This window comes from Giraffa tippelskirchi, chromosome 13, assembly GCF_054371585.1.
Source record: "Giraffa tippelskirchi isolate mGirTip1 chromosome 13, T2T-mGirTip1v1.2.pri, whole genome shotgun sequence".
Classification (NCBI taxonomy): domain Eukaryota; kingdom Metazoa; phylum Chordata; class Mammalia; order Artiodactyla; family Giraffidae; genus Giraffa; species Giraffa tippelskirchi.
In genome coordinates, this window is record NC_137287.1 from 82674374 (window position 1) to 82701999 (window position 27626).

Sequence of the window (27626 nt, forward strand, 5' to 3'; positions counted from 1 at the left end):
TCGATGCAGAGACATTGTTTTCTGGGCAGCGGCTCACGGCCAGGCTGGGTCTACAGGAAGCAGGAGCACCATTCCTTCAGGCAGTTGGAACATTCCTGGGCCTCATACTCGGTGGCTCCGCAGCAACAGATGAGCCACTTCTGAAACTCGGCTTCCCTCTTGTGCATCAGGAGGAACTGTCCCAACAGGACGTAAGCCTGTGGGGAGGACATAGGAAAGTACTCAGCTATGCTCTTCCTTCCCCAGTGCAAGGACGCCCGAAAAAACCAAGGAGCGGACACAGGTCAGATCCAAGGGGCAGTGGCCATCCCTGAAATCCTGACCTAGGCCATGGGGGCTCTATCCTGACCAGAGCCTGGCCCTGGGTGAGAGGTGCCTGCATGCGTGCTCAATCATGTCTGACTCTGTGCAACCCTCTGGACTGTAGCCCGCCAGGCTGCTCTGTCCAAGGGACTCTCCAGGCAAGAATACTGGAGTGGGTTGCCATTTCCTCCTCCAGAAGATCTTTCCGACCCAGGGATCGACCCACATCTTTTATGTCTCCTGCATCGGCAGGCGAGTTCTTTACCACTAGAGCCACCTGGGAAGCTCCAGTGAGACCAATGGAGAAATGCAAACTCCTTTTCGTCCATGGGAGGAACATACAAGGTATGGAGTGAGCTGAGTCTTGCCCTCTTCCCCTTTGAAGAGTCTCTGTGGATGGATGAAAAACACACTAGTCAAAGTTTTAGGGTATTCTCTGTTTTTCTGAGTCCTGGTCCCACAGCTTCTCATTCCTCTCACGCGGTTTCATCACTGTTCCTATTGAGGGGAAAGGACCACGTGGAGAAAGAGACATCTGAGATCCACAGCCTGGCTGAGCCATTGAACAGGGAAGGCTGGAGATTTAAGGCCACATCCAGTGCCCAGCTTTCCGGCCTGGAGTGAATGGGAACCAGTGTCCAGGCCTTAAGTCCTGGGCCCTCTCCAGGAAAACCCGCTGGCGTCTGGGTATTTCACTTACATAAAACCAAGCAAACTTCATTTGAACTATTAAAGGGATGCATTTTTTAAAAGACATTAAATAAAAGCTAAATTCCAGTCGTAAAATATACCCAAGCATTGGAGTTTGTTTGTTTGTTTGTTTTAGTCTAGATCCAGTTTTTGAAAAGAAACAAAGGCCAGGATTTCATGGTCATTTTATCTGGTACTTTAATCATCTTTTGTAAAAAAGTAGTGTAATTGCTTAGAATCACCTCATTTTACTTTATTAGTACCCTCATCTTTTCAAGGGTGATTTTACTGAGATTTTTTTTTTTAATTCAACTTTTTTTTTAAAAAAAATGAACATTTACTGAATATTGATTGAGCCTGTTGCTTCAGTAAATGTGGGCGGTGCAAGATTGGGAAACACAGAGTTTTGTCCCAGGAAAGAGAACTCGATGATAATAGTAAGAGGCCCTTTTGAACTTCATCAACAGGCTCCAGATCCCTGACATGGTTTCCTGCATCCCATCCATTCTCCGAATGGACTCACTGAGAACTCCTGTCCTTGGCTCCATTCCAGCACAACCCAACTGTCTGCCGCCTGGCCTGGGGCCTCTGCCATCCGCTGGCATCCATCGCTGCTCTGGTCATCAGAGTCTCCAGGTCCCTCCATGTTTGGCAGCCAGGATGCCAGGGAGTGTGTGGCTCTCAGGAGCAGAAGTGAACTTTCCAGAAAGCCTGCAGGCAGGAGGGCCTCTGGAGCTGGGGAAGTCAGCCTGCTTCTCTCTGCTCCCAGGGGAAGCTGGAGTCGTGAGCCCTCATCATGGCCCTAATAAAAACCAAGCCCTCTTGGTTTCTCTCTGGGCTCCAGAGGGTGAATTCCTAACCAGGGAGCTGCCCTCTGCCTCCTTGGGAGCACAGGAACCTGACCGCTGGGAAAGGGACACGGACACCCTGACATACTTTCCCACCATCTCTCCCATGCCAGCCTTTGCCCATGTGGCGGGATGGTGGCTCCAGGGAATACGTCCCCTCAATGCCACATCCCAAGTGTGAGCAGGTCTGGACCAGGCCCTAGCTTGCGTACCTATTCCTTGCTCAGAAGCAGTGATATTTGAATCTGGAATCCCTGTAGGTGACAGACGCCAGCACATAGGCCCTGTCCTCTGAGGCCCCACTTGGTTTCCTATTGTGCTGGCTCCATCTTGAAATCCCCATGAATTTGCACCGGGGGCCTACCATCCTCACACTGCACTGGGCCCGGCAAATTAGGAGTTGGTCCTGGTCATTGTTCATTCAATATTTCAGTCTCCACAAGAACATCCAGACTTCTCAAATACAGACATGCAGTCTCAGCCCCTCACTGTCTGCCTGACTCCCCTGCCAGCTCCCAGCTCCTCAGTGCCTGTGGTGAACGCACTTCACAGCACCAGGCACTGTGTGTGACCAACAACTTTTTCTCTAACTAAATGTTACATTTATGCTGTTGCTGTTCAGTCACTGTCACGTCCGACTCTTTGCAGCCTCATGGACTGCAGCACACCAGTCTCCCCTGTCCTTCACCATCTCCCAGAGTTAGCTCAAATTCATGTCCACCGAGTCAGTGATGCTATCTAACCATCTCATCTTCTGTCTCCCCCTTCTCCTCCTGCCTTCAATCTTTCCCATCATCAGGGTCTTTTCCAATAATTTGGCTCTTTGCATCAAGTGGCCAAAGTATTGGAGCTTCTGCTTCAGCATCAGTCTTTCCAGTGAATATTCAGGGTTGATTTCCTTTAGGATTGATTGGTTTGACCTCCTTGCAGTCCAAGGGACTTAAGAATCTTCTCCAATACCACAGTTCAAAAGCATTAATTCTTCGGTGCTCAGCCTCCTTTATGGCCCACCTCTCACACGGGACGTGGCTGAGGGAGCTGCCACAAGCAGAGGTGGAAACTGAGAGGGTCTCTGCTCACAGCCAAGGAATCCCGGGGACCCCCAGCTTGGGGAAGGGGCTGCCATGCCCAGGCCTCCTGTGGGCAGGACACAGAAACCCAGGAGCTCAGGGGATTGTGGGGCAGAATAATGATTCAGTAGGACATCACCATGGTGGATACTAGCCTTCCCTGATGGCTCAGATGGTAAAGAATCCACCAGCAATGCAGGTGACCTGGGTTCGACTCCTGGATCTGGAAGATCCCCTGGAGAAGGGACTGGCAACACTCCAGTATTCCTGTCTGGAGAATTCCATGGACAGAGGAGCCTGACATGCTACAGTCCCTAGGCTCATAAAGAGCTGGACATGAATAAGCAACTCTTTCATTTCATGGTGGATACAGGTCATCACACATGTGTCCAAACCCATAGAATGCATGACACAGAATGAGCCCTGATGTGAACCGTGTACCTGGGAGAATTCATGTCCATGTAGGTTCTCCTGTAACAAAGCTACCACTCCAAAGGGGATGCTGATGATGGGGGAGGCTGGGTGGGCACAGGGGTATTTGGAACCACTGAACTTTCTGCTCTATTTTGCTGTGAACCTAAAACTTCTCTAAAAATATAAAGCCCATGGGAAGCACTGAAGGAGCCTGACTTTCTGCTGCTCCATCTGAGCTGGCTGCCCACAGCCCCCTCCCCTCTACAGATCTGTGGCCCCACACACAGACCTGGCCTCCCCCACTCCCCGAAGCACCTGCTCATCTTGTAGATGCTACATTGGGGTCGCCTCCTGGATCCTTTTAGAGGCTCAGCCAGGCTCAAGGAGGTGATACAGGGTCTCACCACCAAATCTCAGCATAAGCCCCCTCCCTGCAGGGATAACTCCCTGACAGTGATGGTTTGTGATGAAATAACCCATGGCCGTTCTGTCCTCACTCAGGACCTTGATCAAGGCACTCAGTCTCCAGGGCCTCTGTCTCCTCCTTTGTAAAGTGAAGATAGCAACCTCTCATCTCATGGCTGCATGAGGGGCTCACAGCTAAGGCAGAAGGTGAAACCCCTGGTGTCAGTGCCTGGAATCAGTGGCCCTTGCAATGAGTAGATGTGGAGAGCTGGTCACAGCCAGCCAGGAGGTCGGGGACACAGAGGAGCAGGTCTCCAGAGACCTAGCCAGTTCCTTCTTCCCTGTAGCCCTAACTCTGTGTAACAAGTTCTCAGATACCTGGAAATTTCCCATTATTCATTCATTCCTTTGTCTTTAATATGCCTGTCATCTTATCTATCTCAATTGAAACAAGTTAGAAAGGCAAAACGATAGGGGCAGAAAACAAATCTGTAGTTGCCAGGGTGAGAAATGTGAAGGGTAAGGGGAAATATTTTAATGTGATAGAATGGCTCCAGATCTTGGTTGTGGTCGTGGCTACACAACTGCAAGCATTTGTCAGAAATTGCAGAACTGGATACTAAAAAGGGTGAAATTTACCACATGTAAATTTAAATATCTTTGAACTGAGTATGGCTGAACAAGAACAAAACCTCACAATTACGGAGACATTAAACCAATGGTGGTAGAAGCTGGATTGGCAGTTATTTGTGGGAGTGGGGAGGTGGCGTTGACCTGGAAGACACACCGGGGAACTGACTGGAATTGTGGAGGAGCCTGATCACTGGATGAGGGTGGTGGGGCTATGCACGTGTGCCATTGTGAAAACTCACTGAGCTGAACCATCACATCAGTGTGGATGTGATACACCACAATAGAAAAGTCAAAGGGATAATAATTTCTTCTAAAAAATAACTTTTAATTTCAAATGTCTCCCCTAGTCAGACTTGCCTGCTTTTATTTCTGCTCCCAAATGCCCTTCCCACCTTTATCTGGAAGGAAAGAAGCAAATTCACCTCTCTCCACCTTCCTGACAATCCCATCTACCTGACATTAAATAGTGGCAGACTGGTGTGACGTTCAGAGTGTTTAACGAATGGCTCAGGGCTGTGTGTTAATCAGAAAACTATAGACCCAGCCGTCCAGCTGTCCCTGGACACAGCCAAGCACTGGGCTGGTGCAAACCAGACTGTTAGTCACACACACAGTGGCGCCAGTGTCTCTGCAGCCCGTTCCTGCCCTGGCTGTGGACCGACTTTCAGAGCTAAAGGGAATGACCAGCTGCGGCCCTGCTGGCGGGATCTCAGTCGATCGAGTGCCTGTGGATTCCCGCCTGACCACTTTCTCTGGGAAGAGCTCACAGTCCTTCCTAAGGCTCACACAGCCTTGTAACAGCACCATAGAAACAATTATTTGTACATAGACCTTTCTGATTCCATAGGCCATCCTCGAGGCCGTACCTGGATGGCTAGTGACATCTTACAACAACTCACTTCCTCTTACTTGGGTGTAGACGCCAGGCTGCTATTACTCCACCTGACGAAGCCTAATAGGGGGAGAGGGACCCTCCCCATCTGAATTTCTTCATGGGGGTTGGGGAGATCACCCAGGTCACCCATACTGACATCTCAGCCCCAGACTCTCTGGCCGGCTCGCCTCTGTCCACTTCTGGGTGTGTGAACGCCACGTGAACCTTGCACAGCCCAGCTGCTCTGAGCCACAGTGATCCAGTTTGCGCATCTTCTGCGGACCCTGGCAGCTGCCCAAGTATGCAGGTCAGTGACGCTGAAGCCTGTGGCACCCGGCCAAGTGGCGGCTCTGCTCTCTGATGGCTGCTGGCAGGGACACGTGGCAGCCGCTGCCATCTGGCAGGATTGGGGGAAACGGGTCGGGAGGAGAAGGTGGAGAAACAAGGAAAGAGGGATTACCTTGTTGAAACCTTTGGTGACCAAGTTGATCGCCAGCTCATGGCTGACCCCGTCCACCCAGGCAACATCCTTTTCTCCGATGGGTTCAGAGAGGAAAGCTCTCAGCCTGGGAGACGTGTGGTCCATGTCCTGTAACAGCAGTGGGGACGGGGCATTATGAGGCTGGGGAACACCCTCAGACTTCCGAGGGCAGGGGGCTGGGGCCAGTGATGGTGGGTGTCCTCCCACCATCCAGCATTTACTGGAAATTTTTAGATGCCAGGGGCAATGCCCTGCTTACAAGCCTTTCCATACCCATCCCCACCTGTGTGGACTAAGAGAGAGGTAGCAATGGCCTCACATGAGCCCAGTAACTCCCCATGAAAAGGGTGGGCTGGATGCTAAGCAAGGGTCCCCAACCTGTTTGGCACCAGGGACCAATTTCGTGGAAGACAATTTTTCCATGGACTAGGGGAGGAAGGGAGATATTTTCGGGATGATTCAAGGGCATTACATTTATTGTGTACTTTATTTCTATTATTATTACATCAGCTCCACCTCAGATCATCAGGCATTAGATCCTGGAGGTTGGGGACCCCTGATGCTAAGAACTCTGTTGGGTTCCTTTCCAACCTTCCCACCCTAAATGCTTGAAGAAATAGCTTGCTTCTCTGAGCTAATTAATCTATGTTCTCCAACATTTTTTTCATATTTTTATTTTAGCCTTTACCACATTCTATAATAGCTGGTTGTTTTGTTGCAAGGAACAGAAAACTCTAACTGGCTCAAATATTAAAAGAGACATTATATAAGTCAGAAGCCCAAGAGTGAGATTGGGTCTAGTACAATCAGGATCCATTTCTCTGAGTTTTCCAACTTGGTTTCAGTTGGGGTTGGTTCCCCTTGTGGTGGTGAAATGGCTGTTCCAGCACTCAGATTCTCACCATCCCCACCAACATCTCTGCTCCAAAAGAAGTTTCAAAAGAGGGGACGTGTTTCTTAAAAGTTCCGAGCAAGCTTCATCCAGCTGTACTCCCTGTCCTAGACCTGGGGGTGGAGTCAGCTTTCCCTAAGCTGTATGAGCTATGAGTTCAAGTATAGCTACCTGCACAAAATCAGGATTATTATGGATAGAGGGGCAGGTGGTGTGAAGGCTGTAACCATAATATCCCATATGATCCATCCCTTTGACAAACTAATGTTGGTACCCTCACTTTCCCTTACATAAGCATCAGAAATACCCACACTTGGGTATTTAAATAGACTTAATCCCTCCCCCAAAGGGTGAAACCCCCTGATTCATTCAGTTACTGGATTCAGATTCGAGTTCATATTTTCTGGGAGATGCATCAGACTCCCCATCATGTCTGGAAGTATCTACTCACAGGATGGTAACCTATGAACTAAGTTCTGAAGTTCACAGTCATCAACATAGTCAGCAATGTTGGGGAAAACCAGGCTATCTGCACCAAAGATTTCTAGGGGAGAATTCTCCATTTGGAGAAGGAGAAGACAGGAAACGCACTCCATTGCCACTGGTCAATAGCACCTATGATACTGCAGGTTGCTTGTCCTGACAGTAAAGGCAGGTCCTCCATCAGACAAGATGGCAGCCCCCAGTTTTGGATGTTGGTGGATCTCCCATGTCCACTGCCTGGTTAATGTTCTAGTGGGCTTGGGGTCAATGCCTCCCAAGGAGAGCCACTGCTGTAGCACTCAGCTTCTTGTGGGCGCGAGCTCTGAGATTGGCCCGAGGGACAGACCATCTGAGGTCACGAGTTGGCCACTTCCTTTGGCATCTCAGCCCCCTTCATTAACTGGGTTTCTTCTATCCAAAGCCATGGCTGGTGGTTGAGGTGGAGGTCTTGAGAGGTGTGTATCTTCACTCTGTGCCTTGCCTGCTGTCCTGCTCCTCAGATTCGTGGCATCTGACCACATCTCTGAGGTGGGGAGGCACCCCAGATTTCCTCCTCACCCCACCGCATCCCAGGGGGCATCTTCACAGAAAGGCAAGTACCCCGTTTATCAAGCGTGACCTCCTTCAGACAAGATTGCTCAGGAGAGACTTGGGAACGGGGGGCAATGTTCTTCTGGGCCCCCCATCCTTTCTCTTGCTGAGTCACCTGACTTGTCCCTCGTGTACTAACTTCAGTAGGTTACATCACCTTTCCCAACCCAGCAAGATGTGCTCAGGTCACAGGTAGAAGGGCCCTCTCCTAGCAAAACTACATTTTCATCCCTCTGCATTTTCTGATGGGCCACCTTCCCCTGAATGTGAGCCTCCTGGCGTCTCAGTGAGGATGCAGAGGTAGCCAGCATCCTGAGTACCCCATCAGATCTCCAGGGGTCAGGTCTTCATACAGGGTGAAGCGGGCCCACCAGAACCTGCTGCTTTGCTCCATGAGGGTCGCTGTCCTCATTTGAGGGCAGAGAGACACAGGATTTCCGAGCGGGAGGAGAAGCCCGAGAGTGCAGACCGGGTCAGCCACTTTGCCCAGGGAAAATTCCACTCGCTGTCCGCACTGGCCATCTGTTAAGTTAAACATCTCTGCCTATTTAAAGAATACACGGAAAGTACAACATTGTTATCAGAGCCCCAGCGGCATCAAAGAGCCAGTGAGGAGCAGCGCCTGTGTGTTTGCTTTTCTCACACACCTGATTCCACTTTGATCCTCAAGACACTGACGCATAGGTGGCGGTTTTTACCCTCCCCAGGCTCACTGAGAAAACGTCCTTGCTTTTGTTAGGGAGCTTTTGTCTGCGACAGGGGTTCTCAACTGGGGGTGAATTGTCTCCTTGCCCGACACTTGGCAATGTGTCAGCAGACACACTGTCACGGCTGAGAGGGGAACCGCCACTGGAGTCTGACGGGGTAGAGGTCAGCGTCCGACGGTAGAGGTCAAGGTTGCTGCCACAACAAAGGATCATCCAGCCCCAAACGTCCACAACGTTGAGGCTGAGAAACCCTGGGCTACAAGGAGCAGAGAACCCTGACTCGAACAGTCTTAAACAATAAGTACATTTCTAATCTCATAATCAAGAAACCCACGGTGAGGTGGACCCAGGCTCTATTTCTCAACTAGGTTAGCTTGCCCCCAAGGTCCCAGGATACCTACAGAACTTGCTCGGGCCCCATCCTAACGTGAGAGAATCCAAAGGAAGGACGGGCCATGTCTGCTTGGACATCTGTAGCACCTCTGCAGCGGAACTTCCCTCCCTGTCGTTGGCCAGAACCAGACCACATACCAACCCTGAACCAGTCACTGGTCAGGGGAGGGGGACCCCCAAGAGGGGGAGGAGGTCAGCCTCCCGAGCATGTGGCCCCTTGGAGAACGCTGGGTTCTCCAGGAGGTAGAGAGGGAGGAGGTGGGGCCCAGGTAGACAAATGACCTTGTTGGCTCCATATTCTAGACCCTGGACTAATAGTCACACCAACTAAGGTACACACCAACCACATGGGGGATCTTGTTGAGAATTGCAGGTTTGGATGCAGCAGGTCTGGGGTGGATATGAGATGCTGTATCTCTAACTGGTTCCTGGAAGATGTTGATACGGGGGCCCACACATCACACTGAGCAGCAAGGCATGACGTGATGCCACTTATTTTTTCATGTTATTTTATGTTTAATCGTGGCAAAATACACAAAGCATAAAATTTACCATCTCAACCATTTTTAAGGGTACAGTTCAGTAGGGTTAAGTATGTTTATGTTGTTGTGTGGCCGGTCTCCAGAAGTCTCTTATCTTGAAAAACTGAAATTTTTTTTTTGGGGGGGGGTTTGTTCAAGTTTTATTTCATATGCAAGTGGGGCGTGCCCATTGATGGGCACTTGGGTTGTTTCTGTCTTTTGGCTATTGTGAATAATGCTGCTATGAATATGAGTATACAAGCATCTCCTCGAGACCCTGCTTTAGTTCTTTTGGGTATGTCCCCAGAAGTGGGATTTTTGGATACCACGGTGATTTTGTGTCTAATATTTTGAAGAACCATCATACTGTCTCCTATATTGGCTATACCAATGGCATTTATTCTTAAACTTGACAGCACATTAGATCAGATTGGGAAATTGACACATCACTGATGCTTGGGTCCCTCTTTCCGCGTTTGAATTAATTAGCATGAAGTGTACCTCAAATGTTGGAATTTTTAAAAACTCCCCAGATGATTTCAGTATGCTGCAAAGTTTGAGAACGACTGCTGCCTTGTCATTGGCTTCTTTCTCTAAAATTATAAGCAGATTTTCTAGGAGGATGGGGTTCCAGCTAAGAGGCTTTGCTAAGGTCTCTGAATCATCTGTGTCATTAGATGGCCTAAGAGCGATGACACAAAGACAGTGTCTACACCCTGCCCCGACCACCAGACATCATATCCTCATTAGCCATCAACAGGAAGATTTAACTGTGACCCTGACAGCTTGGAAGGGCTTCCCCAGTGGCTCAAATGGTAAAGAATCACATGCAATGTAGGAGACCCGGGTTTGGTCCCTGGGTCGGGACAATCCCCTAGAGACAGGGGATGGCTACCCACTCCAGCATTCTTCCCTGGAGAATTCCATGGACAGAGGAGCCTGGCAGCTACAGTCCATGGGATCACAAAGAGTCGGACATGACTGAGTGACTTTCACTGATGGCTTTGAAGTCAGAGAATTCCAGAGCAAGCAGATCTCAATAATGGTCTATCCCTCCTTTTTCAAACTTAAAAAAAAAAAAGGGATCTTTACTTCAAAGGAAATTTTACCTGAAATCCTTTTTATATAAAATAGATCAAGGCAGAATTCCTCTGTTGATTCAGGAATGAGCCAAAAACACCAACACCTGCCCCAAACACGGAGCCACGGCCTGGTCCCCTGGGGCTGCCCCCGGGTCCCTCTCTTGTCCAGCCTAAGCCCCTTATCTCACTCATGAGATCACGGAGTCCCCAAAATGCATGCAGCCAGCCCGAGACCATGCATCCAGCGGAGCACGGCTGGCTCTGGTCCCCAGAAGAGCATCCCCTTCTAGTCAGTGGTATTTCTGGGCGGTGGGGAGGGGTGGGAGAGGAGGTCAGGAGTGGAGGCTGGAGTACGGTCTGATTAAGAGCTAGGCGGTCATGTGACAAAACTACTGCAAATACCTTAACAAAACCCAGTCCCATCAAAGATGCCTGTATTACAGGATGTTCTTTCCAGTGACTTCATTTTGAATCTCAAAGTATTTTGGAAGGACACATGACAAAAACAGGCTTCCCTGATGGCTCAGTGGTAAAGAACCTGCCTGCCAAGGAGGAGACTCGAGTTCAATCCCTGAATCGGGAATTTCCCCTGGAGAAGGAAATGACAACCCTCTCCAGTATTCTGCCTAGGAAATCCCATCAACAGAGGAGCCTGGTGGGCTACAGTCCATAGGGTCACACAAGAATCAGACATAACTTAGCAACTAAACAAAACAACAACTAGAGAAGCTAGCATGGAATAAAACCTCCCCTCTTCATACATATCTTGTTTGCTTCTTTTACTCAGTGCCTCCATTTTCTATTTCTATGTTTATTTTATTTTTTTGGCCTCATGGCTTGCGGGATCTTAGTTCCCTAACCAGGGATTGAACCTGTGCCCCTGCAGTGGAAACGCAGAGTCTTAATCCCTGGACTGCCAGGGAATTGCCTCTACCTTCATTTAAAAACTCAAATCCAAAGCTCTTACACTCTTTATGAAAAAGCTGTGCAATGCCTCAAAGTTATGGAGAATATAAATAGTTCCTAAATTAAGTAGATTTATGGATAAATTCAGGATCCATCCCTATGTCCTCAAAACACAGCAGCCAATGAAACTAGTGATCACTTTGGCCACAGGGACTGGTTCATAGATGAGTGCATTCCCTAACCGGAGCCAAGTCCAGGACTTCTTTTTGAATTGCTGGTAAAGAGGCTTCCTCTCTCTGCAAGGGTTACTCAGCTGGTAGAATGTCACACCAGAACTGCTGTAACCATCTCTGCCATCACCTGCTCCCAAGAACCTTCCCTTGACCAAGGATGACATATAGGAAAGTCAGATCTGAGATAAGGAGAGAGATTTCCCAGTAATCATTTGCAGGCCTGCATCTAGCCATGCCTAAAGGCAGGAGCCCCTCAACTTGTTAACTACATTGGGCAATATTTTCCACTATTGTTTAATTAGTTTTAAGTTGAAACTGTGCTTTGTTAGCAAAGAGTCCTAACTAAATTCACCCTCTGGTGTTCATTCCTTAACTCACTCATTCAACAAGCTTTTGTGGTGCACTGGGGCTTCTCTGGTGGCTCAGATGGTAAGGAATCTGCCTGCAATGCAGGAGACCTGGGTTCCATCCCTGGGTCAAGAAGATCCCCTGGAGAGAGGAATGGCCACCCACTCCAGTATGCTTGTCTGGAGAATTCCACAGACAGAGGAGCCTGGCAGGCTATAGTCTATGGGATTGCAAAAGAGTTGGATATGACTGAGTAACTAGCACTTTTACTTTTTCACTTTACCATGTGCTAGCATCTTCATTCTGCCCAGTCTTAGGGCAGGATCAGTCCCATGACTTAGGCATCAGGGACGGAAAGATCATTTTCAATGACCATTAATGTTCACATTCAAAAATAATGGTGAGGAACTTCCCTGGCTGTCCAGTGCTTAAGACTTCACCTTCCAATGCAGGGGGTGCAGGTTCGATCCCTGGTTTGGGAGTCAACAGCCCACACGCTTCGGGGCCAAACAAACAAACAACAGAAGCAATACTGTAACAGAAGCAATGTTGTAACAGATTCAATAAAGACTTTAAAAAGGGTCCACGTCAAAAACAAATCTTAAAAAAAGAAGTAAAAATGAAGGTAATATTTACTTTCCTCACCCTTAACGCCAATTCTACAATAGCAAACATCTTTGGTTGCTGTCTTACACATGACCTTTTAATTATAGCTCTTTCTCTGGATGGGTCTACCCCTGATGCATACCCAAATAACTTCAGTGATTTCGCAGGTCTTTACTGAGCACCATCTGTATGCAAGGCTCTGAGTTGTCTATGAACCTGTAGGACAAGTCCTTCTATAGGTGCCTTGCCCACAGGAAACTTGACTGGCCCGTTGGGAGGTGTAACAAGGTGAACTCAGCGATAAGGGAGGCTGTTCCCCGAGGCAAGAGGGCCCCTCTTAAAGGAACCAGAAAGGAGAAGGAGGGTTGGCTCCATGGATTGCAGACCCCACTCCAAAAGCAATCTGGGTCTGAAGGCTATGGCTAGCCCCCTGCTGGGCATGCTGGTTGGGTGTCAGAGACTTACCTGAGTCTCAGCCCAGCTCTGCCCATGACCAGCAGTGTGACTCTGCGCAAGAAACTTCCATTTCATATTTATAAAATCATAATGTTGGGTTTGCTGGAACTCACCATTCTGGTCCCTTCCAACATGGTGTGTCTTTGTTAATCTACAGTCTGTGGATGGTACGGAATTCACACAGGTTTCCAATCTCTATTCTGCCATTTTCAAACTCCAAATCCAAAAAGCTCTGGAAACCAGAAAATTTTTTTTTTTTTTGAAACTTCTTGGCAGCAAAACCTAGTCTGAACTGACATGAGGCTATTTATAGTCTTTATTATGCCACTTAGTGTGAATATTTATACATTTTGCCACAGGCATATTAATGGCTTTGTTTACAGGGTACTGAGCCAGACTCCATTGAGAACGGTCTCGGATGCACAGAATAGGCACTGTATTGCTTTTCTAAAATCCAAAAAAATATCTGAATCCTCCAGAACTTCTATCTCCTGTGGTCCTGAGAAAGGCTTTACAGACCCTGAGCAAAGATCACTGCCTGCAGCCCAGACCACCTGTGATGGTCCCCTGGAGAAGACACCTATCTCCCCGGCTCACCCAGATATCACCTCTCTTGTCCATGACTCTCAGCCTCCTAACCCCCTTTCCCTAAAAATACTTGCCCCTTTGTCTGAAATCCTTTCTGCCACACAGCCTTTGTCTGGGGGTGGTTCTAGCTGGGACTGTTCCTGTCTACACTTTTCTTTCATGAAAATATTTCCTCTTCTTTAGGAGCCTGTTCTCTGCAAAGGATCCAGGGATGATCTAATAAAAAAACATCACCTAAGGAATAGATGAGTATATTAGCTACCCTCCATGGACAAGACATCTGCTTTGATTACAGATGCCTTTTTTCCTTCACTTTTAATTTTTAATTATGGTAAAAAATATACATAAAGTAAAATTTACCATCCTAGCCAACTTTCAAGTGTACAATTCTGTGGTGTTAAGTCTATTCACATTGTTGTGTGACCCATTCTCAAATCTTTTTCATATTCACTAAACAATAGCTCCCAGGCCCTGGCAACCACCATGTTAGTTTCTGTCTCTAAGAATGTGACTACTCTAGGGATCTCACAGAAGTGGAATCGTACAGTATTTGTGGCTGCCTTAATTTACTTCGCATAATGTCTTTACTGCCCACAAAGGTCCGTCTAGTCAAAGCTATGGCTTTTCCAGTAGTCATGTATGGATATGAAAGCTGGACTGTAAAGAAAGTTGAGGGCCAAAGAATTGATGCTTTTGAACTGGGGTATTAAAGAAGACTCTTGAGAGTCCCTTGGACAGCAAGGAGATCAAACCAGTCCATCCTAAAGGAAATCAGTCCTGAATATTCATTGGAAGGACTGATACTGAAGCTGAAACTCCAATACTTTGGCCACCTGACATGAAGAACTGACTCACTAGAAAAGACCCTGATGCTGGGAAAGATTGAAGGCAAGAGGAGAAGGGGGCAAGAGAGGATGAGATGGTTGGATGGCATCACCAACTCGATGGACATGAATTTGAGCAAGCTCTAGGAATTGGTGATAGGGTGGCCTGGCATGCTGCAGTCCATGGGGTCAAAAAGAGTCAAACATGACTGAGCAATTGAACCCTAACTCAACTTAAGTTCATCTATTTGGGTTTCCCAGGTGGTTCTAGTGGTAAAGAACCCACCTGCCAATGGAAACATAAGAGACTCGATACCTAGGTCAGAAAGATACCCTGGAAGAGGGCCTGGCCATCCACTCCAGTATTCTTGCCTGGAGAATCCCATGGACAGAGGAGCCTGGTGGGCTATAGTCCATGGGGTCGCAAAGAGTTGGACACGACTGAAGTGACTTAGCACGCATGCACGCATGCTGTGTCATGTGTTAGAATTTAATACTGAATCATAATATTCCATTGTGTGCATGGACCACATTTTGGAATCATTCACTCGTTGATGGACTTCTAGGTTGATTCCACCTTCAAGCCATCGTGGATAATTCTGCTATGAACATAAGTGTCCTGTAACAGACACAATGTTTAACTTCTTAATTTACACCCCCTTACAGATAGAGCTTTCAGATTCCTCCTCTCACTGCCACTGTAACCCCAGAGAGGAGGGGGCAGCAATGCTGTCATGGGAGGAGCTTCCCCAGATGAAAGAAGATTCTAGAAGGAGGAAAAAGAAAGCTCACCCCGTTACCCACCAGAGGAAACAAGATATTTGAGAAGCAGGTAATAAGGGACAAAAATCTCAAAGTGGGCAGACACGTTGGATTCCAGAGGGAAAGTTCCAGCTCACTGGCCGGGCCCTGGTGATACTGCATGAGACCCAATGGCCTGCTTCCCTGGGTTTCCCAGGAGATGACAAGAATAGGCCACTCCCAGGGGCTGGGGCAGGGGTGCAGCAGCCAAGATCAAGAGCTGGGTAGGTGAGCCTGAGCACCAGGCAGAAGATCCTGTAAGGGCTGATGGGTGAGCCAAAGCCTGGCGTCAGGATGAAGCACTCCCAGGATCGGGGACCTAACAACTAGAGCAAATGGCCGAGCCATAGAATACAGCACTGGGTGCCAAAATATCCCTAGAAGACCAGAAAGAGCTGGTCACCTCCGCAGACCTCAGGGGTCAGGCCATTATCCTGCAGATACCACGAGGACTCAGAGCTCTCTGCCCCCGCAACCACTGCCATCAAGACCCGTAAGTGTCGTCGCAGCCCCACAGCCCAGAACTCCTTAGGGAGGCTGGAGAGGTGGAGTGCAGTCGTAAGAAGACTGTCTCCGAAAAGAGACCCTTTAAATTGGCCTGGACAGTGGACTGCTCACACTGAAGGGACATAGCCTGAACTTGAACAGAGAGTATGCCTTAGGTGCAGTTGGCACCAGGCCCAGAGGCCCTGGACCGGCCCAGCTGCTAAAAGTGCTGCCTCCAACACTCGGCGGAGTCTCTCCCGGGGTTATCTGCCCGCAGCGAATGTACCACACCCAGAGGTGCCTGGGAGGCTGAGGGCAGCAGCGACCCTGACACTGAGTACAAAGCCCGGTGCCCTCGTCCTGGGGCGGGACCAGCTCGTTGGCATGGCTCCCACTCCCGGGCTCTTGCGAGGTCAGCCTCCCAGCCCTGCTCACTCCTCCCCCTCCTGCTTTCCTCCTCCTCCTCCCTCCTCCCCTGGGCCAGGTGCACCTGCATCCTGGTCTCAGGTCGGCTTCCTGGAACTGACCTCTAGCCTATGTTTGCCTGGATCCCAGTGCAGAAGAACAAAGTGCATTTTCTTTGAACATCTAGGTGCAGTGGAGTGCGTTTGTGACCGATAGTTCAGTTCAGTCGCTCAGTCGTGTCCAACTCTTTGTGACCCCATGGACTGCACCACGCCAGGCACAGGACAATACGGTCATGGTGACCTGGTTGAAAGGTTCATAGGCCCTGGGGTGAGGCCCCTGGACACAGAGATGCTGTCAGGCGGCTAATGACCCTTCTCCACCCCCCTCGGATTACAGGGCTGACTGGATGGTTGCTGGGCTGATCTCAAACTCAAACCATTGGTGAGGGTTTGTGCCCCTCTGACGAGGGTGGCCAGGTTTAGGAAACAAAGACACAAGGTGCCCAGTTTAATTTAAATTTCATATAAACAAATAACTTGTTGGTATAAGCCTGACCCAAGAATTTCACAAGGTATACTTAGTCTAAAGCACTTATTCGTAGTTTATCTGAAAGTTAGATTCTACCGGGGCCTCCCACACGTCTCTGAGCCGCCGCCCTCTCCCCACCTCTGACTCCACCGAAACCCTCCATCTGCCCACACTCTGGCCCCTGAGCTGCCCAGTGAGCTGCAGAGTCAGGAATTCTTCCCATTGGGATTTCATTCCTGGCTTGGCCTCCCTCAGGGCCAGCATTCTGCCTCCCTCTCTGCATCTGAAAGCCACAGACCACGGAGGAGCAGTGGGAGGGGAAACCAGCTGATAATACATGGCTGGGGAGATAATTGCAGTTGAGTACACAGATGACCCATCACTTAGAAGACGCCTCGGAGGCAAACACGAGTCTGGATTCAGCGTGTCCTGCTCATCTGGAGAGATGGTCAGTGCCAGCCGGGCTCCCCCTGGGGCGGGAACAGAAAGTCCGCGGTGGGCAAGTGAGGGACACGGAACCCAGGGACTCATGTTTGCTGGGCACCTGCTGCCTCTTCACGGTCATGGTCACACTAAATCCTCAGAATTAACCTGGCAGCACTAGAGAACTGTTCCCCTTCTGAGCGATGGGGAAACTGCGGCCCAGAGAGGCAAAGAGGGTCATGGAGCCAGTGAAGGGCCGGGAGAGGATGTGAGCTGAGGTCTGCCGCTCCAGGATCGGAATTCGAGGAATCAGAACCATGAAGGCAATTTTCTCAGAGGCAGTCCCTGCCCCACCCACATCCCCCTGGGCTCGATGCTTCCAATGCAGGGACCTGCAGGTAGATAAACACCCAATTCCTCCCCCTGACCCCCTAACCCCCGCAGGTGGACAGCCCCAGGCAGCCACCTGCTCTGAACGCAGCTCCACCTTCCGTGGGCTTCCCAGGTGGCACTAGCAGTAAAGAATCCATCTGCCAATGCAGGAGACGCAAGAGACGCAGGTTCAATCCCTGGGTCAAGAAGATCCCCTAGAGTAGGTAATGGACACCCACTCCAGTATCCTTGCCTGAAAAATTCCATGGACAGTGGAGCCTGGCAGGCTACAGTCCATGGGGACGCAGAGTCGGACATGACTGAGCAAGCATACAAGCCTCCCACCCTCCCTTCCCAGGCGCCTCTGCCCCCACCCCCCACCCCGGTGTATCCCCTCCCAAATGGCTTCTTGCATTTAAGTCAGATTCAGTGACTGCTAACTAACAGCTGGCTTCCTGTGTTTGAAACTCTTCCTACATCATCTCATTTAATCTCCTCGTCAGGGTGCAGAGGTAGGGTCTACAATGATCCCCTTTTGTAGAGAAGAATGCACGAACTGGTCCTGGGCACCGAGAGGCCTCAAAGCCGCGTGTGCTCAAGCTAACATCTGGTTCCCAAACACTGAGTCATCAAGAAAGGCTTCTGCTGCATTCCTGGACAGTCACTCTCTCCCCCTCAGCTCTGGACTAAATTCCTCTGCTTGGATGCAGATAGATACCAGCGAGGTCTGCAGCTGTCAGCCGTGGTACAGGAGGGAAGCTGTGACGTGCTGCATTGGGAGCTGTATATTCAGTCCATTCAAAGACATGCGAAGCCCGTACGTGTTCATCTTCCACTTGCCCTTTGACATGATTCCTAGATTCTAGTCCAGGTTCTGGTCCAAGACTCCACTTTATCCCTTGGCTCACATGTGTGCTCCTGCCCATGTCTGGTCCTCAGCACTGCAGATCCAGCCCCTTCCAAGGGCTGTGAGCCTGGGGGTCTATGCTCCTGTGAGTCTCAGTGTGAAATTAGCTGTGAGTGACTCACTCCATCTTCCCAAATGCGAAGTCCTACTTAAGACTCAGGGCTTCCCAGGTGGCGTTAGTGATAAAGAACTTGCAGGAGACTTATGAGACTCAGGTTCAATCCCTGGGTTGGGAAGATCTGCTGGAGAGGGGCATGGCAACCCACTTCAGTATTCTTGCCTGGAGAATCCCATGGACAGAGGAGTCTGGTGGGCTATAAGTCCATAGGGTCGCAAAGAGTCAGACACAACTGAAGAGGTGACTTAGCATGCATGCTTAAGACTCAAGAGTCTTGTTGACTCTGGCTTCAGAAAGGTGCTCTCAGCCAGAGAGTTCTGTTCGCTTTCTGATCTGTCCCCTTTCAAAAGTCATAAAAAAAGCATTGCCCAAAGGTTATCATTGGTTTCACTCACTGCTTGATTATCTGAGTAGAACATGAACTACCTGTCTTGTAAATAAGACCCTTGCAGAGACTAGTTTCAGGAATTTCTGGACGCCTTTGGGTGTTTCGTAGCCTTCCTGAGATAAGCCTGCCCGTTTGTAAACACACATTCCTTAAAGGGAAGAGATTCTGAATGCCCTGGCAGGGCTGTAATCTGCCCCTAGTAAGTGTCGGTCTCCACCCTGGATCATCAGGGAAGAGTTTAGGCTGGAAGCGATCTCAGTTGAAACTGAGACCTTTTTGAAAACTGACACCACTTTTTGAAAACGGACACCATGTTGAGCCTCTATTCCAACTTCATATTAAGAGGTTACAAACGCAAAAGCCAGAGGATCAAAGCAAGTGAACATAACAAACCCGCGAGGAAAAACAAGGTGAGGGTGATGGCAAGTGTGGGGTGACGTTTGGGGTTGATCAGGGAGGCCACAGAAGGTACAGATGTGGCCACTGGGGGCCCCACCTCCCACCTCAACCAGGGAGCCCCTCTCAGGGGTCTGGGTCCCAGGTGGCCAGAGCTTGTGAGTTATTTTGAGAGACACCAAAATTTTTCTTTTTATGTACAGGTTCCTGATTTTTAAATGTTGGACCTGAATTCACATAATTGAAACACGGTGTAGACCCAACAAAGCTGAGCCGTGCCACCAGCTTGCCTCTCCTGCTATAGACTTTCCTTCCAGAAAAATGCCCCACTCACACATAGAAAATTTGATGTCCATTTTCAGGGTTTGGGAACCAGTGCTCCAGACTGGGCACCTCTGCTGCCATGTCTTAGATCTTACGAAAATTGCACTCATCTTCAACCTTGGATGTGGCTTCCTGGGGACGTGTCTGACCTTCCTGACGCAGTGTATCCTCAAGCAGGTAACCACCGTGCCTGCCTCTACTCCCTTCCGCCCTCAATGACTAGATGCTCCCAGCACCTCCCCTTTAATCCCACTGGGACTTTCACCCGAAAGCATCCACTAGTGAAGCCTTGACTTCCTGGGCTTGCAAACCAGGCCTGAAATGCTAAGGCATGGTCCCCAGTCCCTTCCCTCTGGGCAGCCTTGAGCGCTGATGGCCAAAGCCCATTAAGCCATGCCTGGCACTTGGCTCTGCTCTAAGGGGTCAGATTCAAACACCCTACTGTGCTCATGGCATCTGCTTCTCTGCCTGGTCTTTGGACCAGGTCACTTTGAAATGACCAGAGACACATATTCCACCCCCTCTACCCCGCCCCATATACAGAAGAAGACTCAGGCCAGCCGTTTCTCCTCTCTGGGCTCTGAGCCATTGCTGTCTGCTCGTGAATGCTGCTCCTCTCTGGGTAGCCGTGCCAGGGCAGGAGGGAGCCATGCCAAGGCTTTGGCTGGACATGGTCAGATCTTGGCTTTGCCCCTTAGCACCTGGGAAGCTGGCCCTGATCCCACCTCTCTGTTCCCTCCATCCCTTCAGGAGCCCTTGCTGTGGATGGACCAGGAGTGTTCCTGTTTCACAGATGTGATCTTACTGAGGGCTTCCCCTGTGGTTCAGTGGTAAAGAATCTGCCTGTAATGCAGGAGCCTCAGGAAATGCAGGTTCTGTCCCTGGGTCAGGAAGATCCGCCTGGAGGAGGGCATGGCAACCCACTCCAGTATTCTTGCCTGGAGAATCCCATGGACGAAGGATCTCAGTGGGCTACAATCCAAATAGTTGTAAAAAGTGTGACTACAACTGAAGTGACTTAGCATGTCCGAAATCTTATTGAATCCTTCCAACAAAGCTGGGAGTCAGGAATGCATTTCAGCTCCATTTAACAGATGAAGAAACTGAGGCTTAGAGAGTCTGACAACACAGCCAAGATGGTACGCTCAGCAAGGAGAAGAGCGTGGCTCCTTCTCGTGTGGCTAATATTTGTGAGCCCCACTGACTAACCGACGGCTGTGTTCTCTTCTTTATAAACATGAGTCTTGGAGTGGCTGAGAAGTGCTGAGACCAGGTCCTCAACAACAACATTGTTGTAGCTGTCATGCATGTCAGCCTGCCGCGGCCGTGACGCACAACCTCTTCTGGATTTAGAGTGCATGCTTGTTTCTGGGGTGCGACCTTCCCTCGGGGCCCTCCTGCCTGGCGCACTTGGCACCCCTGGTGGTGGCCAACTCTTCTACGTCTGCCCTTGGCATCAAGCCTCTTCAGCCTCACAACGCGGACATCTTGCCAGTCAGGTGGTCACGGGCTTCTGCACTTTCTGCAGTCATCCAGGTCTGCATTGCTAGAGCTGGTCCCAGGCACTGGAGGTCCTCTGGGCGCCCACCGCCCCTCACAGCACCTGTGTGTAGGGATGTCTAGGAGAAAAAAGAACACTCTCCAGTGGAAGGAAAAACCCCAGGGCTGGGGACAGGGTCCCCCAAGGCACAAGGTGATGCTTCTATGCAGTGTCACTTAGGTCACTGAGACAGCAGCTGGGACTCAGCCTGAAACTAAACAGCGACATGACCTTGTCCAAGTCACTTCCCTTCCTCAGTTGCTTCGTCCATCAGGTGAGAAGGGTGGAGTTAGGTCAATTTTCCAAAGTGCGCTTAACAGGACTATAGTATCTAATCTCCCCCCAACTCTTGGAGATTCGCAGTGTCCGCCAGCTTATTCAAGGCCCTGACAAGTCCTGCACAGAGAGGGAACAGCTGATGTGGTCTAACTCACTGTCTCCTGACTCTCCTGGACCACTTGGCCTTTGAAATAATGTCAGTTAACATCCCTGTTAACTGTTAGGTTCTGAGGAAACTGCCATGGCTAATTTTTTTCAAGTCTCTTCTGGAGTTTAAGTTCTTCTTTAAATCTGCAGCCCCTCTGAGTCCGTGCTGGGAGACAGGAAGCCTGGGTAGTTCTCCAGAACTGATAGCGGGCCTGCCCTCTGCTTCCCCAGCCATCACAGAACACCTGTCTCTTGCCAACCATGCTAATGTCTTGGCTTCCCAGCAGTGCTCCCTCCTTTCTAGTTTTCCATGAAGAATCTCCCCCTTTCCTGCCCTTATTCCATGAGGCTCAAGGGGACTGGGGCCTCACCGCCTGGCTCCAAGGGCCAACATGGAACCCAGGCATGGTCGTGAGGTGACACAGCCTCCTGGCCACGGTGATGGGGACCCCATGAGGTCAACCAGAAAGAACTCTGGCACATTAGCCAGAAAGATCAGGAAGAAGTGGGGCCTCCTTCCTGCTGTGGGTGCAAAGCAGGGCGAGGGGAGGGGGGCATCTCTGCCTTACTTTGGAGTCTGCCAGCAAGATCTTAGGAGAGGCAGATCTGAAGATGGTGACAAACAATTTTCTGGCATCTTGCAGGGCCTGTATCCACCCATTCCTGAAGCCCTTGCCTGTTCCCTGCTGGGCTGTACTCAAATAGAGCCTTGCTACTCCATGTGTGGGTGTGGACCTGCACAGACTTGGCACCTCCTGGGAGTTTGTAGAGGAATGTAGAGTCTCAGGACACTCCCTAGACCCACTGGATCAGGATCTGCATTTTAAAAAGACCCCAGGTAGTCTGGGTGCAGATTCCAGCCTACAAGGGCCACGTGGGATTGTGGCCATGTGGCCTCTTCTCTTTTATCCAGACTGCATCCTGACTCACTTGGGCCAACAGGATGTGCTGAAAGTGGTGGCTATGCTTGGCCCTCCATCGGTCTGGTGGCTTTGCTTCCTCTAGCAGAAGCCAGCTGCAGTGTGGCTGGTGGCTGAGAGGTGGCCACCTTTGCACAGTGCACAGTTACCACAAAAAAGAATACCCACTCAGAGTGGAGCCCTGCCCAAATAGCTGACCTGCAGAATTAGGTGAAATAACTAATTATTGCTGTTGTGAGCCACCAGTCCATCCTAAAGAAAATCAACCCTGAATATTCATTGAAAGGACTGATGCTGGAACTGAAGCTCCAATACTTTGGCCATCTGATGCAAAGAGCCAACTCATTGGAAAAGACTCTGATGCTGGGAAAGTTTGAAGGCAGGAGAAGGAGGGGGTGACAGAGGATGAGATGGTTTGATGGCATCACCGACTCAGTGGATATGTGTTTGAGCAAACTCCAGGAGATAGTGAAGGACACAGAAATCTGGAGTGCTGCAGTCCATGGGGTCAAAAAGAATCAGACATTACTGAGCAACCGAACAACAAGCCACTAAGTTAGGAGTTATTTTGTTATTTAGCTGAGGAATGGCTGCCCGGCCTTCTGCAGGGGTTCTCTCACTCTAGACACTGTGCTGAGCACTTCCTATTTGCCAGATGCCATTCCAGGTGCTGTTCCAGATGTAGGGAGGAGAGGTGAGCGCAGATAGCACCCTGCTCTGGCAGGACTGACATTCTTGTCCAGGAACAGCAAGACAGGAGAACACACAAACCCAATATAGGGCATCTGGATGTTTGTGTCACCTCCAAATTCACTGGTTGAAATCCTAACCCCATGTGATGGTGTTAGGATGTGGGGCCTCTGGGAGGTGATTAGGTTCAGTTCAGTTCAGTTGCTCAGTGGTGTCCGACTCTTTGCAATCCCAGGAATCGCAGCACACCAGCCTTCCCTGTCCTTCACCATCTCCTGGAGTTTGCTCAAGCTCATACCCATTGAGTCAGTGATGCCATTCAGCCATCTCGTCCTCTGTCATCCCCTTCTCCTCCTGCCTTCAATCTTTTCCAGCATCAGGGTGTTTTCCAATGAGTCGGCTCTTCAAATCAGGTGGCCAAAGTATTGGAGCTTCAGTGTCAGTCCTTCCAATTAATATTCAGGGTTGATTTCCTTTAAGATTAATTGGTTTGATCTCCTTGCAGTCCAAGGGACTCTCAAGAGTCTTCTCCAGCACCACAATTCCAAAGCATCAGTTCTTCAGCACTTAGCCTACGTTATGGTCCAACTCTCACATCTGTACATGACTACTGGAAAAACCATCACTGTGACTATACGGACCTTTGTTGGCAAAGTAATGTTTCTGGAGCCCTTGTAAACAGGATCAGTGCCCTTATCGAGGGAACTCCAGAGAGCCCTCTCCCTCTCTTCCCACCATGTGAGGGTCAGAGAGAAAGTGAGCGCCTGCAACTTGATGACAGATCATCACCAGAACCTGACCCGGCCGGCACTGCTAGACTTCCAGTCTCGGGAACTGGGAAACATTAATTTCTATTGTTCAGAAGTCACCCAGTCGATGGGATTGTGCTACAACAGCCTGAACTAAGACACATGATGATTTCAGAGGGATAAGGAGTGATTTGGAGAGGAGGGTGCGTATGACTTTGGACAATGTAGGGAAGGGCCTTTCAAGGGGACACGCTTGACCTGAGTCCCGATGTTGAGCCAGAGGAAAGGGGTGTCGCCACGGGATGGGGGAAACGCTTAAGCCTGTTTAGGGCAGGGGCAGCTGGTCTGGCAGGTGAATGCAAAGGGAGAGAGGAAGTTGGGGGTGGGGATTAGGTCAAGAGATGAAGACACAGAAGCTGGCAGGGCTACAGCGGCACTTTACAGTTTAGCGGCCGATGGTCACACTAGGCTATTTTACTTTGAACTTAAACTTACATGAAGGTGAAGTATAATCAAAAATGCGGTTCCTTAGCCCCATGAGCAACGTTTCAAAAGCTCAACAGTCATGTGTGGCTCGTGGCTACCGTACAGGGTGGCGTGGATGGGAATGTTTCTGTCAACGCACAAAGTCCTACTGGCCAGCACTGGGTATGGAGCAAATCAGTAGTGAGCCAGGGTTCAAGGCCACACCAGGTGTTCTGGGGCTTGGTACCTCGTTATCTCCTGTGAGATTCTTGGTTTCCCTGGGTTTCAATGAGGTTCCTCCAGCCCTATGACCCCCAGCAAGAGCCAAGCCCATGGATAGCGGAGCCGGTGTGTCGCCTGGAGAGCATGTTCTAGGCCTCATCCCAGGTAACTGGCAGCAAAGAGGCTGTTTAGTGGCCTTCTTTGCAACCTCATTTAAGCTGCCAGTTTGGGGCTCTCTGATGTGAAAAAAAAGAACAGAGTGTGGCTACTATTTCAGGGCAACTAGCAGAAGGGAAATTGATACAATTAGCTGGAGCTGTTTTCGATTAGCCATATTTTCTTCCTCAGCACAAAACATCTGCTGGGGTCCCATCAGAGCCAGACGCACAGGCAGTGAACCAGGCGGGTCCATGGGGAGCCCAATGTCAGCCAGCTCAGAGTTGGGGGGCAGTTACTAAGACAGCCCCTGAGGAACCAGGCGAGTTCAGGGCAGTTTGTTATTTGGAAGGGTAGGAAGAACCGTGCTTCCTTGCCCAACCTGGGAGGCAGCAGGTAGAGATGCAGGCAGAGATGCAGGCCTTCCCTCGAGTTAGAGGACTGCACAGTCCTTAGTGTCTGTGACGTCTCCACAGGTTCACCCCACTCTGGGGCAGGCACCCAACCATCCTCATCCAAGAAACAGGGCGTGGACACCCACCTGATGGGCTAGGGGAGGACTGCAGGAAATAATCTCTGTGCACACACTTGATATACAGGAGATGCTCAGTGAGTGTTGGCCGAATCATGATTTGATAGGCAAGAGTCTTAGGAGAGGAGGAGAGACGGGCTGAGGGATGTTCGATTCACGTGCAGGCTGGTTCGAACCTGGCGCTGTCACTCCTTCATTCATTCAACAAGCATTCATTCTGCAGACTGGCTGTGGCTTCTCCCCTTAACCAGCCTGGTTTCCTACCTGGGGCCCAGCAGAGCTGATGCCTCAGGTTCCTTCAAGCTCTCCGCCCAACCATGTTTGCAGCCGCCCTGGGAGGCCTGACCCAGTTGGACTGAAACATGGAAGGTTAGCCAGGTGCTGAGACCCAGATCCTGCATCCAAGATACAGATTGGCCTTTCAATACCTTTTTGGTCCAGCTCCTGATTGATCACAAGGTTCCCGCCCCAGCCCTGCTGGCGGAAGGCACCCAGCTCGTCTAGACACTTCTTGCAAAGCAGCTCATTCTATTTTCAGAGCTCTCTCATGCTGGACAGCTTGTCTGTACATGGAGTATATATAAATTCTAGGATAATGCCCCTCTTAAAACCTAGTTCTTGGTTTCCATGTCTATAAGCTTTACCTTCCTGGTGGCAGAATTTAAAGCAAGGACATGGGGCGACAGGTCTGATACACAGTGGATGCTGCATACGTGTTCCCGCCCTCCTCTCCAGGAGGAGGAGAGGTAGAAGGTGGGGATACAGGTGGCCCCCAGGGCCCTCTGGCCCCTAAACTGTACTTCCCGTTCGGTGGGCCTGGGGTGGAGATAGAGTTCTCAGCAGACTTGGTGACAACTGACCCCTGGGACTCAAGTGTAAGACGTCAACATCAAGGTCTGGGTCAGCCATCCCAGGAAGAGGAAGGCCGGATAGCAAAGCCTCAGGGTCAAAGGTCTCTCCATGCACCCTCCTTGCTTACTGCCTGCTGCACTCAGGTAAAGCCAGAAGCCACTGAAAACCACGGGCCTGTCACAGAAGGCGAGTGGCCGTCTGGATGCCTGAAACTGATGGATAGGTGGATGGAAGGGAAGTGTGGGGGGCGGCACAGCGAGGCTGGCCCTGCGCTCTGGTGTCCCTGCATGGGGCCCGGCTCTTAGCTGCAGACCATCCTCGGCCCAGCTGGAAGAGCCAGGGTCCTCTCGGAGAGGTGGCTCCAGTCCCCATCTGGTCCACATCACCTTCCTCTGTTTTGCCTGCTCTCCTGGTGTTCTGGGCCATCCACCCTCTTCCCACCACCAGCTCACATCTCCCTCATCGTCCTGGAAGGGGAGGAGGTGACCTGACACACCCGAGGGCTGTGGCAAGTTGGATTTAAAACCTGCAGAGGGCTTCCCTGGTGGTCCAGTGGTTAAGAATCTGCCTGCCAATGGAGGGGACACGGGATCCATCCCTGGTCCGGGAGGAATCCACGTGCCGTGGGGCCACTGAGCCTGTGCACCACAACTACTAAGCCTGTGTCTTGAGCCCACACTCCAAAACAAGAGGACAAGAGGAGCCACCACAGTGAGAAGTCTCTGCATCACAGCTCTCCTCAACTACAGAAAAGTCCTTGAGCAGCAAGGAAGACCCAGCGCAGCCAAGAATAATAAATAAATTAATTAATCAAAAAAAAATTCAGAGACACAGAGTGTGCAGAGAGGAAGGGCCTTGGTGCGCGCTTCTGGAGGGGCGGTGGTTTTGGCATCCGGTGCACACCCAAGGCTCCATCTGCTCAGCACCCGTGAGGTGTGTCCTCGACCGAAGATGGCCTATGACTTCCGTTCACCAGGACCAGGAGGTCTGGGGGTGCCATGGTGGACCTGCCATCTGACAGCCTGCCTCCCTGCCCCTGGCATCTATCAAGAAACTGCTGGCCTTTGCCCAAGGAGCTGGGGCAGGTGGCAGAGCGGCCAGAGGTGATTAGAATATCACTTCCTGCAGCTGGTAACCCCACAGGCAGAGGCTGAAAAGGGGGTGAGGGGTCAGGCAAGCAGCTTCCCAAGAAGAGTACCCAGGCTGGATGATGTTGTCGTGACCCCGTGAGACAACCCCCGCCCCCCAGTGCTTGGCCCGCCCTGCCCGCCTGGTACTCACCAAGGGTGCCTGAAAGTCAGCACTGAAGGTCAGCGTATCTGGGTTGCCTGGCCTGTAAGTGTGGGCCAGCCCTGGGGGGGTCAGCTTATACCCCAGCCCAGGGGCAAGTCAACCCCCAGATCCTGAATGGACTACATTGTGATGTCACACCCTGGGGCAGCCTACACCTGACTTGCTGTCACCACTGGTGTCAGAGGATTCCCCCTCAACCCCACCCAGAAATGAACCCCATCTGGGTGCCGTCCTGGGCCAGCTCTGCTGGAGAAGCAGTGAGGTGTCTGCCCCCGAAGCCTG

The 27626-nt window shown here is 50.5% G+C and overlaps 1 protein-coding gene across 3 annotated transcripts; it reads right to left on the reverse strand.

Annotated features, from left to right (window-relative positions):
- Nucleotides 1-27394, reverse strand: BANF2 (BANF family member 2). Of its 3 annotated transcripts, XM_081558688.1 has the most exons (5): nt 27333-27394; nt 17683-21118; nt 13050-14789; nt 5698-5826; nt 1-197 (listed from the first exon to the last, which is right to left on the reverse strand). In XM_081558688.1, the coding sequence occupies exons 3-5, from the start codon at nt 13068-13070 to the stop codon at nt 51-53; spliced, it is 297 nt and encodes a 98-aa protein (XP_081414814.1). In that variant the 5' UTR covers nt 13071-14789; nt 17683-21118; nt 27333-27394; the 3' UTR covers nt 1-50. The 3 variants fall into 3 exon arrangements, with proteins under 3 accessions (XP_081414814.1, XP_081414813.1, XP_081414815.1); XM_081558687.1 differs by lacking the exon at nt 17683-21118 and having other exon boundaries at nt 13050-13168; XM_081558689.1 differs by lacking the exons at nt 13050-14789; nt 17683-21118.
- Nucleotides 27395-27626: the final 232 nt, after the last annotated feature.

Coding starts and splice junctions, on each gene's coding strand:
- BANF2 (XM_081558687.1), bottom strand. CDS start 13,070: ATGTTGGAAGGGACCAGAATG. Junction 5,827..13,049: donor TGTTGGAAGGGACCAGAATG/GTGAGTTCCAGC, acceptor CTGCTGTTACAG/GACATGGACCACACGTCTCC. Junction 198..5,697: donor TCACCAAAGGTTTCAACAAG/GTAATCCCTCTT, acceptor TCCTCCCCACAG/GCTTACGTCCTGTTGGGACA.